The sequence below is a fragment of the Haliaeetus albicilla genome, chromosome Z (genome assembly GCF_947461875.1).
Source record: "Haliaeetus albicilla chromosome Z, bHalAlb1.1, whole genome shotgun sequence".
Lineage (NCBI taxonomy): Eukaryota > Metazoa > Chordata > Aves > Accipitriformes > Accipitridae > Haliaeetus > Haliaeetus albicilla.
Window position 1 is genome coordinate 31,178,987 of NC_091516.1, and position 17,835 is coordinate 31,196,821.

General features: G+C 41.1%; 1 protein-coding gene across 2 annotated transcripts in view; it reads right to left on the reverse strand.

Annotated features, from left to right (window-relative positions):
- The window catches only part of RASEF (RAS and EF-hand domain containing), a 43,563-nt gene extending 41,839 nt beyond the window's left edge, over positions 1–1,724 (reverse strand). For both annotated transcript variants that reach the window (XM_069777692.1, XM_069777691.1), the window contains exon 1: positions 1,153–1,724. In XM_069777692.1, the coding sequence (XP_069633793.1) occupies positions 1,153–1,532 (380 nt within the window). In that variant the 5' untranslated portion in view covers positions 1,533–1,724. The remainder of the gene's footprint in view (positions 1–1,152) is intronic.
- Positions 1,725–17,835: the final 16,111 nt, after the last annotated feature.

Sequence of the window (17,835 nt, forward strand, 5' to 3'; positions counted from 1 at the left end):
TTCATAATCCAAACACATTTTTAAAAGCAGCTAGAACCATATTATTGGGATAGATAAGAACTTAAGGTGCACTACATGGAGACTGGTATGCTAAAAATTTGCTAATTATTTAATACATGCTTTTGTAAAACAACAAGCTGCACGTTCGACTGGATTGTTACAAAAGTTACACAGAAACTAACGTGCCTTTTACCGGCTTCTGTGTACCTCACAGCCAGGACCCACTGTGACTTGACAGAGTCTCTGCAGATATATTAACGTATGCATTATTTTTAAACTGCCTCTTAACCAGCTGCCAAGCCCTCCAACTCAGATTGTTTGTTTTCCATCTTAAATTACAATTTTAAAGAGAAGCAGAATCACTCTGTACTTTTCATGGCCAACGTTTTCCTACTAATTTTGAGCACACCGGGTTCCAGGCAGCTTACTGCGAATCACCAAAATGTGCCTCTGTAAACGGGAACCAGCTCGGTACTGACAGAGCCGTGGTAATCGGGTTTGTTCCCAAACCAAGCTACCATCAGTTGTCTTCACTTCACTGTCATCGAGGGCAAAGGCTCCCACGGACTTCAGTGAGCTCCTCAGCCCGAGAGCCGTACTTAGGAGCACCGTTAACCTGGAGGCAGAGGTGGTGTTAGTCTGCCTTTGCCAGGAAGACAGCGGTGCAAGAAAAAGATGCTGGCGGCTGGTCGGGGGATGGCGGGGGGACAAAGTTTCATTTGAGGAGCCGGCAGCACTTCGCATCCCCTGCGTTTCACCGGCCTCATTTTCCCCCGCGGCTCCCCGGCAGAGCGGAGGAGAGGAAGCAAGAAAGCGGCTGCAGGCTGGAAAAACAGAGCTGGAAACCCTCAAAACCGCGAAGAAGACGTGGCGAGGGCTCTATGCACCTGCGAGTACCGCGGGCTGCACTCTCCCCGGCAGGGTATTGCATCAGCACCGGCGCAAGCGGCTGCCAGGAGGGCCGTTCCCCCTCCGGAGGGCGGCAGGAGCAGGGCTTGCCGCCGCCAGGCTCCCCGCGGGCAGGCTCAGCCCCCGCACCCCGGTGGCCGCAGCCCCGCTCCCCCCGGGGCGGCCGCCGCCCCCCCGGGGCGAGGGGGAGGAGTGCGGGCGTGCGGGAGGGCGAGCGGCGGCGCCGGCGGGCCCGGGCCTTACCTGGGGATGTACCTGGCCTCGTCCCCGAGCCGCACCTCGAAGTCCCTCCAGGGCTGCTCCAGCCCCGCGGCGGCGGCGGCCGCCGCCGCCGCCTCCCCCCCCTCGCCCTCCGGCTCGCCGCCGCCGGGCCGCCGCCGGGTGGCGCCGCGGAAGCCGCGGGCGAACTCGGGGAAGGTGATGGCCCCGTCGCGGTCGCTGTCGAGGCGCTGGAAGATGGCCTCGGCCTCGGCCGGCCGCACCCGCAGCTCGGCGCAGAGCGCCGCGAAGTCCTCCCGCTCGATGCGGCCCGAGCCGCTGGCGTCGCAGGCCAGGAAGAGGGCGCGCAGGCGGGACAGCTCGTCCCCCCCCGCCGCCGCCGCCGCCGCCGCCTCGGGATCCATCGGCCGGCGCCGCGGCCGGGGGCGCGGATACTCTACCCGCCGACGGGACGGGACGCGACGGGACGGAGCGAGCGGCGGCGTCCCGAGCTGGCGGCACAACTTTGCCGTCGGCGGGGCGGGGCGGGCCCTGCTCCACCCCGGCGACCCGCGGGGCCGGGCGCGGCCGGGAGGCGGGGGGCGGGCCGCAGGTGGCGGCTGTCGGCCGTGGCAGGCGCCGCGCCGGCCCGCGGCAGCCGGGCAGGGCAGCCGGCGCCCCCGGGGGAAGGCGGGGCCGGCCCGGTGCCGGTCCCCTCTGCCCCCGCCGGGCTCCCGCCCGCAGGCGGAGGAGGACGGGCAGGGTGTTCCCCCTGCGCACCTCCCCGCCCCGCACGTCGCTAACGGCACAGGTAACTGTCGGCGAGGAGCACAGGTGAAAGCCACGTCCCACCCACCCTGCAGCCGTCAAATGTGGAGCCCCGGTACTACGCGGTCACCGTAAGGCGTGAAATCTCCTTTCTGTTCGCCAGCCGAATAAAAAGTAGTCCTTGCGTTCGGGGAAGACAGAGAACCCACAGATCCACTCGATGGATTCTTGCTCACTGACCACCAGCGGTCCTGGACTTCACGCATTGCCGAGCACGTGCTTGCTGCTATCCCATCACCCGTAGTTTAGACATGCACCTTGTTAAAATACCAGATTAAACTGAAAATGCGAAAGCTACATTCAAGTCGATCAGCCAAAGGAGCCGGATTTTCAGCGCTCTGTACGGAAGAACTAGCACCTGTCTCTTTTCACAGAAGTCAAGACTTCTCACTTTCTTGAAGTCAGACTCAAATCTCAGATTACATTGGAAGCAGATACATTTTAACTGAGATTTTTTATTATTATTATTATTATTCCCCTGCCCTTACTCTTCTTTACGTCTACCTGCAAATGTAAATTCTGTATACCAAAGTTGTGATAGACAGAATACAAATCCAACTACCAAAACAGTGTTTCCTTATTGACCAAAACATAGCCCAAGGCTAAGTACCTCATCCAGCAAAGTACAAATAGTCCAGCTGACCTCTCATTAGAATAAATCACGTACTGTGAATGGGAACTGTAAGTGCTCCTCTGCCCAAGAGATGAGGAATGCCCTCAAAGGAAATTATTATTATTTACAGGTTTTGATTACTATTTTGTCAGGCTTAGACAGACTCAGCCTAAAATCCTGCCAACAATCTAGTCAATAAAATGCTCTATGAAATGTTCTCTGCACTCCAGAGAAATACAGCTGTTAAGTAATGTGGAATATAAATTTTAGCTTACAAATATCAGATAATTGAAGGACTTAAATTTATGATTTTATACATTTTTGTTACTACATTTCCATTACACAATTGTAGAACTACTAAGAGTAGCAAAGCGGTATCATCTTCGGATTCTGAGTCTAGCAAGATCTAGTGGTTTAGTAAAGCAGAATTAATTTAACAAAAGTGTTCTTTCTGTTTCATGGTTTCTCATCCACCCATCAAATTTTTGTACCCAAAGAGTATCATGAAGCCGTTATGGGGCTGATGAAGGGTGGTTCAGCCATCAAGAGACAAATTTATCTTGCTTACACACACCAGCTACCTGTTCATAGAAGTCGGGAGGTTTGCCTTTCAGTGTGGACAAGCTCCTGAGCTGAACAGCAAGAGTCTTAGATGGGGCTGAAGGGGCTGTCACTAGACAGACAGGGAGCTCCCACTCAAATTGATGTGCTTACCTTCTTGTTTGCTTTTGTGGCTGCAGGCTTCTGAGTTGATGTTTGTCAGTAATCCTTATCCTTCTCACTGTCTTATTCACTCTGTTGTGGGTATCTCTTGTGGTGGTGACTGCACTGGACTGCTAAGGAGAGGGCATAGACGTTGGACATATAGCCCCCATCTGGTTTTTTGTTGGGTTTTTTTTTTTTCCTCTGAGATTTAACATCAACTTTTCCCAAACTTTTCTGTCTAACCCTGGTTTTCTTATATGACTTGGGATTTGACCCTCCTGTGGCAAAGGTCTGCATCTTTGTTTTCTTTGAAAGTTTTATGTTTCTACCTATATGATACAAGTAAATAATTAGTAACAGTGAAAACAAGTGGAAATCTTTGCATTAACATTCAATTTTGAATCAAGCCATATAAAAGTCTTGCAATATCTGCCAATGCAATGCCTACATGGGCCAGATTTCTGCCTTCATGTGCAGGTAATTCCTTGTGTATTCAGTGGATGTCATTGTCTTTGGCATCTCCCTTACTTCCACTGTTACAGAAGTTTTGTCACACAAATCTCAGGCACTGGCATGAAGTACGGTGTGTCACTTAGCACTGCCATGGCATAGGTATATCTGCAAAAGAGACGATGCCTGCAGTGTTACACAGTGCCAGGCAACGAGTGCTTGCTTGGCAGGCCATGGTTCAGTCAAATGGTCCTAACATAACAGCACAGACATAACAAAAGATTATTTATTTGGTGAGACCTAAGAGTGAGTGGTAAGGGCAGGATTCCTAGCAGGCAATGGCAAAACAGTGCTCTGTTCTGAAATTATGTGCCTGTTCTTAGAAGGATCTGTCCCTTCAAATCCAACTCTAAATTAAGTAAATATGAAAAACCAAAGCACTGTTTCTGTGGTTTACTAGTATGGATATGGTACAGGAGAAGTTTTAAATTCAGAAGATACCAAAGCTACAGATACAGATATACCCTACATGCAATTTTCAGTCTATCTGTTTTACTTCACAAGCTAATCAGAGCATCTGTTCGGCTGAAGAGGCAGAACAGAACATGAAATCATGCTCAGGAACTTCAGGGAGGCCTAAGACAACACAAAAACAAGAAGAGCTTCATCATATCACTACTAAAGTGTCCTATTGTACTGAGTGGGAAAAGGTGGGTTTTGACACAGAGATTAAATGGAGCAGATTAGAAGAGTTAAATGGAGCAGATTAGAAGAGACATGGAAAACAGAAACGGGAGGTGTGGCACCATGTGACATCAAGACCTAGCGTTGCCCCAGGAAGTAAAAGAGCAGAGGAGACAAGCTGGCCGGTGGGATAAGCTACAGAACTCTTAAATGTGATTTGAATACATGTAATCTCTGAAAGTAACTTTGCAGAACAATGCAGAAGCCCAGAAAAGCTGCAGTGCTGTGCTGTGCTCCAGGCAGATCCTATGCCTGAAATAGCAGACCTCTTCCCATCCTTCTCTATATATCATTTTAGTAATCTTACACACACGCTAAAGGAAGACTTCTGCTTGGAATATCAAGCATTTAAAAGTTAGGAAATGGAACATAAACTGGAACAATTATTCAGCAATTTGCTTTTCCTCATTATTGTATGTGGACTTGGGCATGATTTACAATTTAATGCACGCTATTCAGACCTTACTCTGAAGACAGAGTATTTCTTTTCTATAGTTCTTGCATATATTAACTAATCTTCCCAATATTATGGATGGTTAAGAGAGTGAATGGATCCCTCTGTGGCTACAATACCTTGTATATTCATCTTTGTCTGTTTTACATTTGGACAGTTTAAGCAATTTAGCACAAACTGTCCAGTTTACTTGGAAAGTAGAGCATAAGTAAAATAGAATCAACCAGTAATATAGAAACACCTCACTGAAAACAGTTAGTATTACACAGAGGTATCATACCTGCCGCGCTTTCCCGTCGCGACAATCTAGAAGAAACGACGCATCGCCAGGGACTCGCCCTGGGGAGAAACGGACCAACACAGATACTGTGGATCAAGCGATTTCTCCGTTTAATTGCTGCGTAACATTTGGTTATATACCATAGCCATGTGCAAGCCACCTACTGATTGGTTAACATGTGCTGTTCACACACCTAAAGCAATAGTTCGATTGGATAAGGTCTTCTGATCACGCGAACAATTCCTCCTGTCTTTGTCTTGCCAGGTGTCCTGCTTTCGGTCACGTAGGCCCATCTTGTTTAGCTTTTTGTGCTTATTTCATCAAACTTTGTAGCAACAGTTAGCCTTCGCTGCGTCCTTGAGGCCTGCTGCTTGCAGGTGCCTCTGGCTCGGATTGAACAGCCCCATCGCATCTCTTGTTCACTATGTGTCTTTTTTTCTAATTATCCCACAATACCAGCCACAGCACTGTGAACACTAATTAATTAAACCTGCTCCAATTTATCCACTTGCTGACACAAACTTTGCCATCTCTGCAAGCCACCATATACCTCAGAGCATCACTATCCCATTTTGGTGCTCCATCTCTTCCTTTTATACCCGTACCTGCTCATGCAGCTAGTCCTCTCCCTACCATCCGGAAAGGAAGCACAGCGTGTGCAGGCAGGTGAAGGGCATGGTGAGAGGGTGACGTGCAGAGTGGAGTGGCTCTGGGAGTTCTCCAGCAGATGGGCCGTGGTAGTGGTTCTTCCCCACAGCTGTTTCCCTTCTCTGCCTTTCTCCTACTGCACCTTCATTTGCCCTTGTTATGACTTTGATGGCATTTTCAGCTGCTTACCCCATTGTATCCAGGTATGCACCTCAGGTGAAGCATGTAGGATAGGTGCACATACTTAAATACCAGGCCTGGGCAGATTATAGACCATTGCTACATACTTTCATTCTCTGCTGTATAATTTTTAGTAGTGCTGAACGTGATTCACTCCTATTCTCTTCAATTAAAAACTAAGCGTAATGTATTTAGTAATGGGTGTCATGTAGACTGTACTTCTCAGATATATTGCATCTTTATAACGTCTGAAGGGGAAAAGGCATGACCTATATCTTTAAAAACTTAGTCCAAGGCAAAGAAATTAAGAAACTTGCATAATATTGCAAAAGAACACAATTTTATGCTTCTACTTCATAAAAAATATGAGGCACAAAATGACATAAAAGTTCTTTGTCAAAGCAGAAGTACATTTGAAAGCCAAAAATGTCTCTCAGGCTACACAGAATTTTTCATTCAGCTGAAATGTTAGCTGTTGGGACAGTGAGGTTAAGAAAGACTTTCACAGTTTCATTGATTTCTTTAATGGACTCCAGACCGTGACTGAAGCAGAAACCATACAGATGAAGCATCTTCACCCTGCGAGAGAGAAAATAGACCATTAATAAAAGAATAGTGAAGTACCCAAAGTGCTTTTGCAGAAATTATTAAGTATTGGCAGCAAAGGAGGTATGAACATCTGACAGCCTTTTTAAAAGCTTGTCTGTATGATCAATTGAATAGCCAGGGAGATGCTGAACTAACCAATAATGACTGCTGGGCGTAGTTTGGAGGTGTTAGCAGTCATCCTCATGCTGCTCTATCAAGAGTACTCCAACCTCAGGAATAACAGAAAAAAACTGTTCTCTTGACAGGCTGTCATGTTGCCAGTTCTCAAAATCTGTAATGGTTTTAAATAACATAATCAACTAGCAGTAAATACTTAGGAATTTCATCTTTTACAGGAAGGCTTTCAAGATGATTTTCATGATATCTTGATTTGCTTTTTATTCTGTCCTATTTTCGAGGTGTTAGGAAACCTGACAAATACCTTGCTTTTTAATGAACAAGAATAGAAATGCAGAATTGGCTGAGTGAAATGCAAAAGAAGTCACCAAATCTTAAATTCCACCTTCAGGTATGGAAGTAACACTTCCTCAGAATCAAAGGGGCAAATGAGACTGTTTGACATGCAAAGATCCGCAAGCATCCTGGAAAATAGAGGCTTTTCTTCCCTTGTCTTTTCAGTCCTGCTAGGCCCAAAGAAATCAAAGTTGCTAGATCCATTCTGTCATTATTTTCTTGTGGTAAGGCCGGATTGCTACAAGCAGTAATTACATTGCTCTGTGGAGAGAAAGCCTGACCGCTGCTTAATTTTTTACTATATCTTTCTCCATAGCTGTAAAAGAATTATCTAAAGCAAAATTCTCTTGAGTCCATTCATGAAAAGAACTGAAAAGAAAAACAGCACAAAGAAATAACGCATCAATGGAAAAGTAATTTATTGCATTAGATTATTATATGCTGCTCATCATTAAGAGTTTTAATTTTACCATGGACTAAATATTCCTTCACGCATGGTCACAGATGGTGCAATCCATATTGATCAGGTTCAGAAGTTTCCTACAGAAGCCATGAAGAGTCACTGTTAGTTCTGTAATGGACAGAATAGCCTAAAGAGATAAGCAAAATAAGCTTTCTAGGTTAAGATAGTATCTTTTTTTGACTGAAAGATATGCAAGCTATCAGGTACATAAGCCTTCCTTGTGTTTGAAAGTCTACATGCTTTCTACAATTCTAATAGTCAAAACTACATTACATCTACTGATGAACCTTCTCTATTCTTAAGGAAATGGGCACCTCAGGATGCAATTCCCCATGTGCAAATCTAGTTAACGATGAGCAGTGCTGAAGGCAGAGGATAGATGTGTCATTTTCAGGACAGAGATGAACAATGTTAGGTCGAACAGACATATCTCCTTCCAGTTAGGATTAGCTTCAACCTTTTTCTACAGAATGGTGCCAAAGCTCTTTCAAAAACACAGCAAGGTCCAGGTTTGCCTTGCAAACAGAAAGCTTGCTGTTTCACCCCCTTCCTACCTTCATTTCTTGCTCAATGTGTTGGAATGTTCCCCCAGAAGCAGGAGAATCAAGTTTAATTCACTTCCTGCCTGAAGCAGTGTCCTAACCATAAAGCTACTGGGGACAGCGATAGAGTTGAGAAGCACCCAGCTGCTCAAAGCCACTGCTCCAAGTGTCTGTGTTTTTCAGTTCATCGTAACTAGATAAAAAAGTCTTGGGGCAGATGCTGGATGCTGTTTTCCCTATGGCAGTGGATCACCGATCCATCCTTCACTTCTCTCTGTCCAGTCCAAAAAATCTTACATTTTCACAGATTCTGGCGAAGTGGTACATATTCAATCACTTGAGCAACTGTAAGACAGCCTAAAGGACAGTGTTTCTTAAATGGAGCAAGAAATATCTGAATCTGTTGAGGCAGAGAGGAGGACTGAATCCATCTTCCAAGCTGGTGTGTAATGCTGTTACCTTCAGGTTGCTCTATAAAGACACACACAATCAGTACTTCTTTCTGCTTTATCTTGGGCAAAAGTGGCTGCCGCTGTTCCATTGTGTGAAACCTTCTCCTGTTCCTGTTAGGCAAACTTTGTGTATTGACACAGGCCGTTAAAGAATAAGGGAAGAATGTCTCATTTCTGGATCCCAAGAGAATTTTGGCTGTTGAGCTGCTCAGTGCCTACAGGGTTATAGGACATGCCCTGGCTTCTGGGCTATTTTCCTGGGGAAAACAGAACTTGTCAATGCCGCATTGAAGGCAGTTTTGGATAGTGTCTCTCAGTCCCCTTGTCTGCAACTAATAATTTCAAAAGTGCCAGATCTCAGGCAAAGGCACTGAAACTCAACTACCTACACAGTTAAATTGTTTAGAACAATCCCCCAACATTGGATGCAGGCCAGCTAGCACCTCCCTAATGATTCCTTTGTCCTAATGAACACCATTTGGGAGCTAGGATAAGCCAGTTTTAATGTGGCCACCCTGTTTTGGTAGGTAAGTTCAGTTTAATAATAATGAAGTAGACACTGCCATGCCCACTGGCCTCAGTGGCAGAGAACAGCTCTGGTGTTTTTAATTTATTACAGTAGAAAAATAGCCTGTGTAAGGGTAGAAAAATAGCCTGTGTAAGCCTTTTTGTTTATAAAAGGTCAGAATAACATTTGAGATGATGATCTTAATAGAATTTACTTCCTGAATATATAGTACTTTGAAAATAGTTCAAATTCGAATGCTGAATAAATGTGAACACAAGTAATTTGACTTTTCTCCACCTAAGCAAGGTTAATTCTGTATCATGTGAAAAATAAAATAAGTGCATTCAAAAACATTAAATAATTATTTATTACAATGTACAACCAAACAATATTGCAATAAAAGAATGGAGACCTGGACAAGAAGAAAGGTGTAGTAAAGCATCCCTCAAGGATCTTCTGAACACGAAAGTGTTAAAGGAAATTCATGGGGTTTTTAAACCAAAGGAGAATAAATATTACATGACTCAGAGCTGAAAAGTAAAACAAACAATAAAAGAATCACAAACTTGTAAAGCCACACTAATTCTTCTGGAATGTAAGATAAAATACTGTGCTTATTATCTTGAAGAGGAGTGAGATTTTGTCGTAGCCTTAGAAAGAAAACCTGAAAAAATATCTGCCACAGTTTCTACCAGTTTAAGAGATCCTCTTTTCTCATCATACAAATTACAGAAAAGACAATTCATCTCAGCAACATAGTATAAAATCAGAAAGGAAAATAAAATTAATTCTATTGGATGTTTCCTCCTCTAAAAAGTCACTAAAACTAGGTTCCCTCTCATCTGCCTCCAAAGCATAAAGAAAAAAAATGATGTTCTTATGAGACCAAATTCATTAACAGATTTACTATGTCCTTTAGATATATGTATTATTTTGCAGATCTTCAAGATTTACACAACTGGAGAAGACTACAAAGATAACCATTTCCAATGTGTTTTTTTCTACAGGTGAAATTTCTTCCACAAATTTTATTGTAACAACCTTTGCTCACAAATCTTTTACAGAGTATACTGATGTTCATCTATTAGTAAACTTCAAGTACGTACTCAAGGACACCTATGGAGAGTTAATTTTATGTATGCAAAATAAGTGCTTTCTGTGGCAGGCTGATCCTCCACCTAAACCACCTGATTTCTGAAACTCAAAGAAAACAACTGCTTCTCACTCAGCTGCATTAAGTTAGGCTTTAGCTATAATGAGGTCTAAGTGCTTTAGTTGACTACACTGCAGGGTTAAAAGCTGTTATACTGTTGTATTGTGTCATATTGTATTTCATACCACTTTATAGCTATGTGACAGTTAACATAATGTGCTCTGCTGACTGCTGGGTGGTTTTTTAGGAGAAATGGGCTATCACGTTCACCCATCTGATCAGGGAGGAAAAGCATATCGTGACTTCGTCTTCAGCAGAAACAAGGATAGCTCTAGTTTCAAATAGTCATCATGAACTGATAATTTTCAGGCTAAAACTAAGGATGATGCAGTGGATAATTTTGAATAAATGGATTTGAGGAAAAAAACAAAAAAAAAAGAACAAGAAAAGAGAAACTGTTCACAAGCAACCCAGAGCAATAGGAAAAGTTTTGCTCTTAATTAACGATTTGTTAAATGATTCATTGCAACAGTGTCAAAGATGTGTATAATCATTCTTACTTTCATGACAAACTTTTTTAAAAACATAGCATTTAAATAAAACACAATCTTTTGTAATTTACTCTTCTTAATTTCTGTACTATATAGTATTAAATATACTACTTAAAATAGCTACATCATAATGCTGTAAAATATCCTGTCCTTGAGAGTTCTAATTTTGAAAAAGTGATGTACAACCTGTAAAAGCAAATACTTGAACAATACATTATGAATTACTATAACATGATTATAACACACTGTAGGGCAGACAAATTCCCGCAAGGGTAACACAAACTGGTTGCTTTTTAAAAGCTAGCTGTGAATGGCTTTAAAAATATATCTTGCATTTAATGAGAATAATAATGCTTTCATATTTGCATTAAATTATCAGGATCTGATAGGAAATGCTGTAGCTGTAGCCAAAGACTGAAGGATATTTCTCCTGGAAGGCCAGACACTTACCTTCTGCAGTTACTACAGAGCTTTTTAATTGCATCCAAACTGACATCTCTGTAGAAATTGAGCTTCACACATTCCAGAATGACCTAGCAAAAGCTGGCCAACAGGCACATCCTGAGACCCACAGACAAAACCCAAGTTCACCCTATATTCTTCCAGATATCTTCAAGAACACCTTCATGGCTTTTATAGGCACAGAGACCTACACATCACATCATTGTAAGTGCTGAGTTAGCTTTACTTTTGGAAAACCATAAATAAATATTAAATATAGAATAGTAATGTTGATGAAGTTTGAATTTCATTTTCCATGCTTTAGAAAAATCAAAGGAAAGAAAGGGAAATTATGTATAAGCTGGGAAAGGAAAAACCTCTGGAAATAATAGCAAGATTCATAAAAATTTTTAACTAAAGGGGAATCTTAATGTGTAAGTTTCAAGGTTAGGAAGAGGCACTTTGTCCACATGTCCAACTTAAACAGCCAGTTTTCCTCTTCTTTGTCGTGTCACTGCTACTTCCTAGACACTATAATTCAGCTGCCTCTGCTATTAAGTTATTAGACCATTTCTTGGCACAAATTTGGCCTGTTCTAACTAGCACTCTCCAAACAATTTCCAGGCAGCTAGGATGGTTCAGATGCTGTTCCCAAAACAGGACGTGCATGCAGTCAGACTGCACAGACATGTGCTGTGCTATGTGGATTGGTTTCAGTATTCGGGAATATTCTCAGGCACACTCATTTATTTACTAGTACAGATCTAAGAGCTGTTGCTTTCCTCACAGGGCACTGGGGTGTCAATTAATTGTAAAGAAGAATTGTCAAGTGGCACATTTCTGCAAAGTGATCTAAAAATATATAAATATATCAATGACTAGGGTAAAAGAAAGGAAGTCCCTCTTTCTTTACAGTTCCCATTTCCTTTAATGGCAAGCAGTGATATTTCTAACAACCGCTCTGTGGCAATTGTATGGGTTTAGTAACTGAACTTGAACCGGTCCATATAAATGCAAGATGATTTGCAGGTCCATCAAGAACCTTGCTAATACTTCAGCAGAGTCAGGTTTCTGTGCAGACAGCTTAAGCAGCAAGAAATAATAAAAAAAAAAAACCAACAACAAACCAACAAGCACAGACCAAAGCTAATTAATATAAAGAGGCATATGTGACCATTCATTGGACAAACTATTCTTCCAGATTTTATTTCAAACTAATTAAATGCAAAATGAGCCAGCTGTATCTGGTAAATTTAAAAATGAAATTTATTCCATTATATTTAAATAAGGATGGAAACAGAACTGTAATATGATTTTGGTTTTTGAAAAAGATTTGGGTTTTATACAATAATTTAAAAAATAAGAGCAACTACTGTAATTCAAAACACAGCATCGAAGAACTTAGGAAACATAACTGGCAGCAAGAAATTTACTAGTCTGTCTCAGGTGTAACCTGCAGCTTGGAGTATCGTCGTCATCATTCTCATTTGCAGGGGCAGGGGGCATGGTGGTGTAACTTTAATTGCTATTTTAACATGAATACATACTGTACTACAAATCCTATACATCATGCAGTAAGCTGTAAGAGCTTGTTTTCAATTAAGAATTTTATAATTAGTGCTCATTTTCAAAATACATAATTATATCTAAGTATTCAATTTTGTTCATTTATCACTATTCAAGGAATAAGATTATAAAGTGACAATATATCAGTTAATAACACAGTTGAAAGAAAATATCTCTGGTTTTCGGTAAACGGGTTGGAAAGTAATAATGTAGAGAATTCCACAGAAAACATAAATGTAAAATTGTAACTAACAGCAACTGAGAAATTAAAATCAGTTCAGATGACTACATTCATTTGAATTCTTTCAATTGACAGAATGTGAATATTAATTGGGTGAATGCTGATGTAAATACTCTTGTGAATAAATTATCTCAGAAGGAAGCTCACTGACAGCAGCAGCATCTGATAAAGAAAAAATTGTGGTTTCCAGATCAATAAGGACACCTATGTGTTAAATCTTTAAAATCCACAAGTCTTACTCAGCTGACAAAATCCAAGTAAGGTGGTTTCATTGGCTGCCAAAGTGGGCAGCAGGGGCAACACTTGGCTCTGGCTACATGATAGTTGCTGATAGCTAGCTTAAGGCTACATGTTCCTATTTTCTCTTGTTTGTGGAAAACAGGAAGATTTAATAGTATACAGTTTTGAAAGAGACCTTGTGTATTATTCTGCTGAGGGACATAAGCCTTTGACTGTATCGGTTAGGCTGCAGAAAACTGGGATACATTCTACGTCCTGCTATTTAATAAAAAAAAGGCAGAAAGGATGTTTGGTCTTTGGATGTTTGGTCTTTGGAATCATTGTTCTTTATGCCTAAAAATCTAAAATGAAAAAGGAAGCATGCAAAAGCATAAGGCAGTCATCTGCAGTCAAAAAGCTACACATTTTTCAAGTCTGCAGGACTACCACTTCTGATATGATAACACCACTGTAATTCAAGACAATCATCCATGAGAAGTAATACTAACAGGGAAAACTGCAAGTCTCTGCCCTGTGTTTCGACTATAGCTTTAAAAAAAATGCATGTATGTCATTGAGTTCACTCTAATAAATGTTAATTTCAGAACAAATTGTAAGCATACAGCTGGCAACATGTGACACTTAGCATTCCTTAGTGATTTGTTCTTTACATTCAGAGGGAATAAAAGTAATTTTTTACTAAAAACTGATAGAAATCTTACCAAAAAGTGCAATGTATCTAAGAATCTGATTTACAGAAACAAATTCCAGCTACTTGTTCACAGCAGTACTGAACATATAACTGAGAACAAGAACAAATGACAACAGATAGTGAGATACAGGTAAGAATTACAAACCTGGAAACTAAAGTGAGGCCATGAAAAAAAATCTGTAGTGCATGTGCTGAATAAGCACAGCCACATAAAACAATTATAAAAAATAAAATTGAACAATATTAAGGATAATCCCCAGAAGACATTTATATTGAACTCCGTTAAGTCCAAATCTGAACTATCATAGGCTCAACTGCAATAAAAATATTTTGAAATGTCCAAGTACTCCAAACATCATAGCAGTTTAAAGCTGGGAACTTCTGCCTTTGTGACTTTCACAGGAGAGTAAGAGGGCTGCAGGGAAGGTGAATGCGGAAGGGAAGGCCAACTCCCCCACATGGGTAGGGAAAGAAGAGAGACAGCTTTCTCCAGTACCTGATGAAGTAATGGCACAGAAAGCTGGAACAGAGAGGAAAGCAAGGAGAAAGCTACAGCTTTCTGGTATTTGAGCCCTTGTCAAATGCAATGCATTCTACCTTCTGTTCTAGGCATGTGGTCACGTCAAAATCCAGCTCCCCAAATTATATGCTATCTGCATGAGAAGATCACAGCTAAGCATCTCTTTTTTTGAAATCTCTTGAATGGTTAGAATTATTGCTTGATAAAATATAGGGAAATAACTTTTCTGCTATATTTAAAATAAATAATAACATTTTCTTTCCTTCTCTCTAAATGTCAAACTAGAGCTGCCTATCCTTGCAAAAGAAGTTGATGTAATTATTTTAGATTAGAGCATTGATGCAATCTAACTACTTTATAAGTGATACAGCATAAACAGAAACACCTTTTGTCTGATTCTTTCAAATGCAGAGAGCCTTCCTCAGAGTCAGAAAAGTAGAAGGCAGTCACAGGCATGAAGGTCCCTTAAAATGATCCTGACAATTTATTACACACAGCAAGCTAGGTATAATTACAAAAAAAAACCCAAAAACAAAAACAAAAAAAACCCCCACATGTAGCCAACACAAATGTACTTTAATTCATTTTCAGCACAGAAAAAAAGTACTAAGTTCAGGATCAACTGAAAAGTTCATGTTAAGTTACATATAACTGGACAACAACAAGTAAAATGGCTATACTTATAGCACTGAACTCTATTAAAGAAACATAAAAGGTAACAAGAATATATGTTACTATAGCTACCTACGAAACAGAGACTGGCATCTTAATATATTGTGATTCAGGATAGCAAATTGAAAATGTACTAAAAAGCCCTTCTGCTCTTTTACCTATTTTGCTCTCTGTATTTTAATTAGCAGGCACTTAGCCTCTTAAAAGATGGAATCATGATGAAAAGAGAGTATATTCATTATACAAGCCGGTAACTATTCTCTCAGCATGAAGCTCTGAAACCTGTGACGCACATAAACTCCATCAAAGATGATCTTTTAAAATGTAAATAATTCTCTCATCAAAAATAAATTCAACTTGTTACAGTTAAAATACCAAGATCCACAACTGTAAATGAGTGGACTGATAATAAGTGTATGGCACTCCCTCTTTCTCTTCAAATCCATAAACAGAGCAGCTTTTTACTACTGAAAAATAGGAATCTAAAGTCCAGTGTGAGATACATGTTTTCAATTGTTAAAAAAAATGGAGCTGCCTTGATGGTATAAATAATTATGTGCAAACAATTATTTTTCTAGACTTTCTATATCAGAATACAGTTGCAAGACAAAAGTCACACAGGGAAAGACATTTGCCTCAGAAAGACTAAGGAATTAGCTGTGGACCAGCCTGTGATGACGTAATAGATAACATGAAACTACTGTTATGTAGGTGAAAAAAAAAACCTTGAAAAGCCATACCTGGAGACTATTTTCCTAGGGTTCAAAGTCACAGAATCATAGAAACATAGAATCATTTGGGTTGGAAAAGACCTTCAAGATCATCGAGTCCAACCATCATCCATGCCTACCAAACCATGTTATGGAGCACCTCGTCTACACACTTTTTGAATACCTCCAGGGATGGTGACTCAACCACTTCCCTGGGCAGGCTATTCCCGTGTCTGACAACCCTCTCAGTAAAGAAATTTTTCCTAATATCCAATCTAAACCTCCCCTGCTGCAACTTGAGGCCATTTCCTCTCGTCCTATCTCCAGCCACCTGACAGAAGAGACCAGCACCCACCTCACTACAGCCTCCTTTCAGGTAGTTGTAGAGAGCGATAAGGTCTCCCCTCAGCCTCCTTTTCTCCAGACTGAACAACCCCAGTTCCCTCAGCCGCTCCTCATAAGGCTTGTGCTCCAGGCCCCTCACAAACTTGGTTGCCCTTCTCTGAACACGCTCCAGCACCTCCATGTCTTTCCTGTAGTGAGGGGCCCAAAACTGAACAGAGTACTCAAGGTGTGGCCTCACCAGTGCCGAGTACAGGGGAACTCAAGATTTGTCATAGGTATATAACCATTCAGATTTTCACTGATAACCTCACTGGAGTTAGGAATATTCTTACTAAACTTGTAGCTGAAACCTAGTTGAAAAGAGATGCAAGCAAGTGAAATAGCAGGCCTAGAGTTAAAAACATACTTGGAAAAATTGGAGAAAAAAACAGGATACAAATTAGTGAGGACAAAATCTTCATTAATTAGATACCACACTTAGGCAGGTATGATTAACTGCACCAATTGGTTGAGAAATAACTGGTTAGATAGACATTTTTCAGGAAAGCATCTGGAGGTGTGTGAATCATCATCTGGGCACCAACCAGCAAAAAACCAGACATTATACTGGATCTATACAGAGGAACACAGCCTCAGAGACACCTGATGTGACCTTCCACTGTGTTCGGCACTAATAAGGTCTCAATGGAAGAACGATGCCCAGTTTTTGCTACATGGGTTAGATGGAGAGATTTCTTAGGAGAATAACATGGATCATAGCCTGGGAAACATGACCCTATTCTAAGGGTCTGAAAAAACTAAGTTTGTCGAGGAGAAGGGAACATGGAGCAAGGGTATAACAATATTCAGTATGACAATATTAGGTGTAATAATATTCGGTGTCAGAGGCTATTGTACAGACGTAGGGAATAACCTCTTGATCAGAAGGATAATCTTTCTAGCAGTAAGGAATATATTGCCCTGGACATTAGAACATTACACAAGAAAGTTGGATGAGCTACTTCGGGACCATCTATACCAGTGTCCTACCTCTGACTGGCCAAGAGCAGATGAGCAGGAAAGAGTGTAAGAACAGGTCACACACAGATGAGGTTTTCCCCTTAATACTTTCCCAGTTTGCAAGCATTTTGAGCCCTAAGCATGCTTAGGCTCCACCACTGAGGAGTTTTAAGAAGGGATTAAAAGACACATTCCTGAATATAATAATAATATTATTATTATACTTTCCATATAACACTACCTTAATATTAATTGAAATTTGAACTAATGGTATTCCAGTCATCACAGGTACATGTAGACAATAAATTCTGGATGAAAATTGTGAACGTTGTGCCTGAATGAGAATACAGGTTCTGCTCACATACCCGACTATTTGAAATGCCACCTACATTTAGGTAATATAAAATGAACACGTGCATAGACAGTTGTTCTGAAAGACAATTTTTAAAAGAAAATGATAACGTGTTATGTGGATCATACACTGGTTACTGTCTTCTGGTTTCATGTTCACTAAACCATTAAGATTTGTCATTTTGTTCAAGAAGAAAATTATAAGATGTTTGCTTTTTCAAACAAAAGAAATACTTTTGAGTATTTCTCTGGAAAAAAAAATTATTTAAATGTCACTATTAAAAAAACACCACAATTAAATATATAATAGTTTTAATAT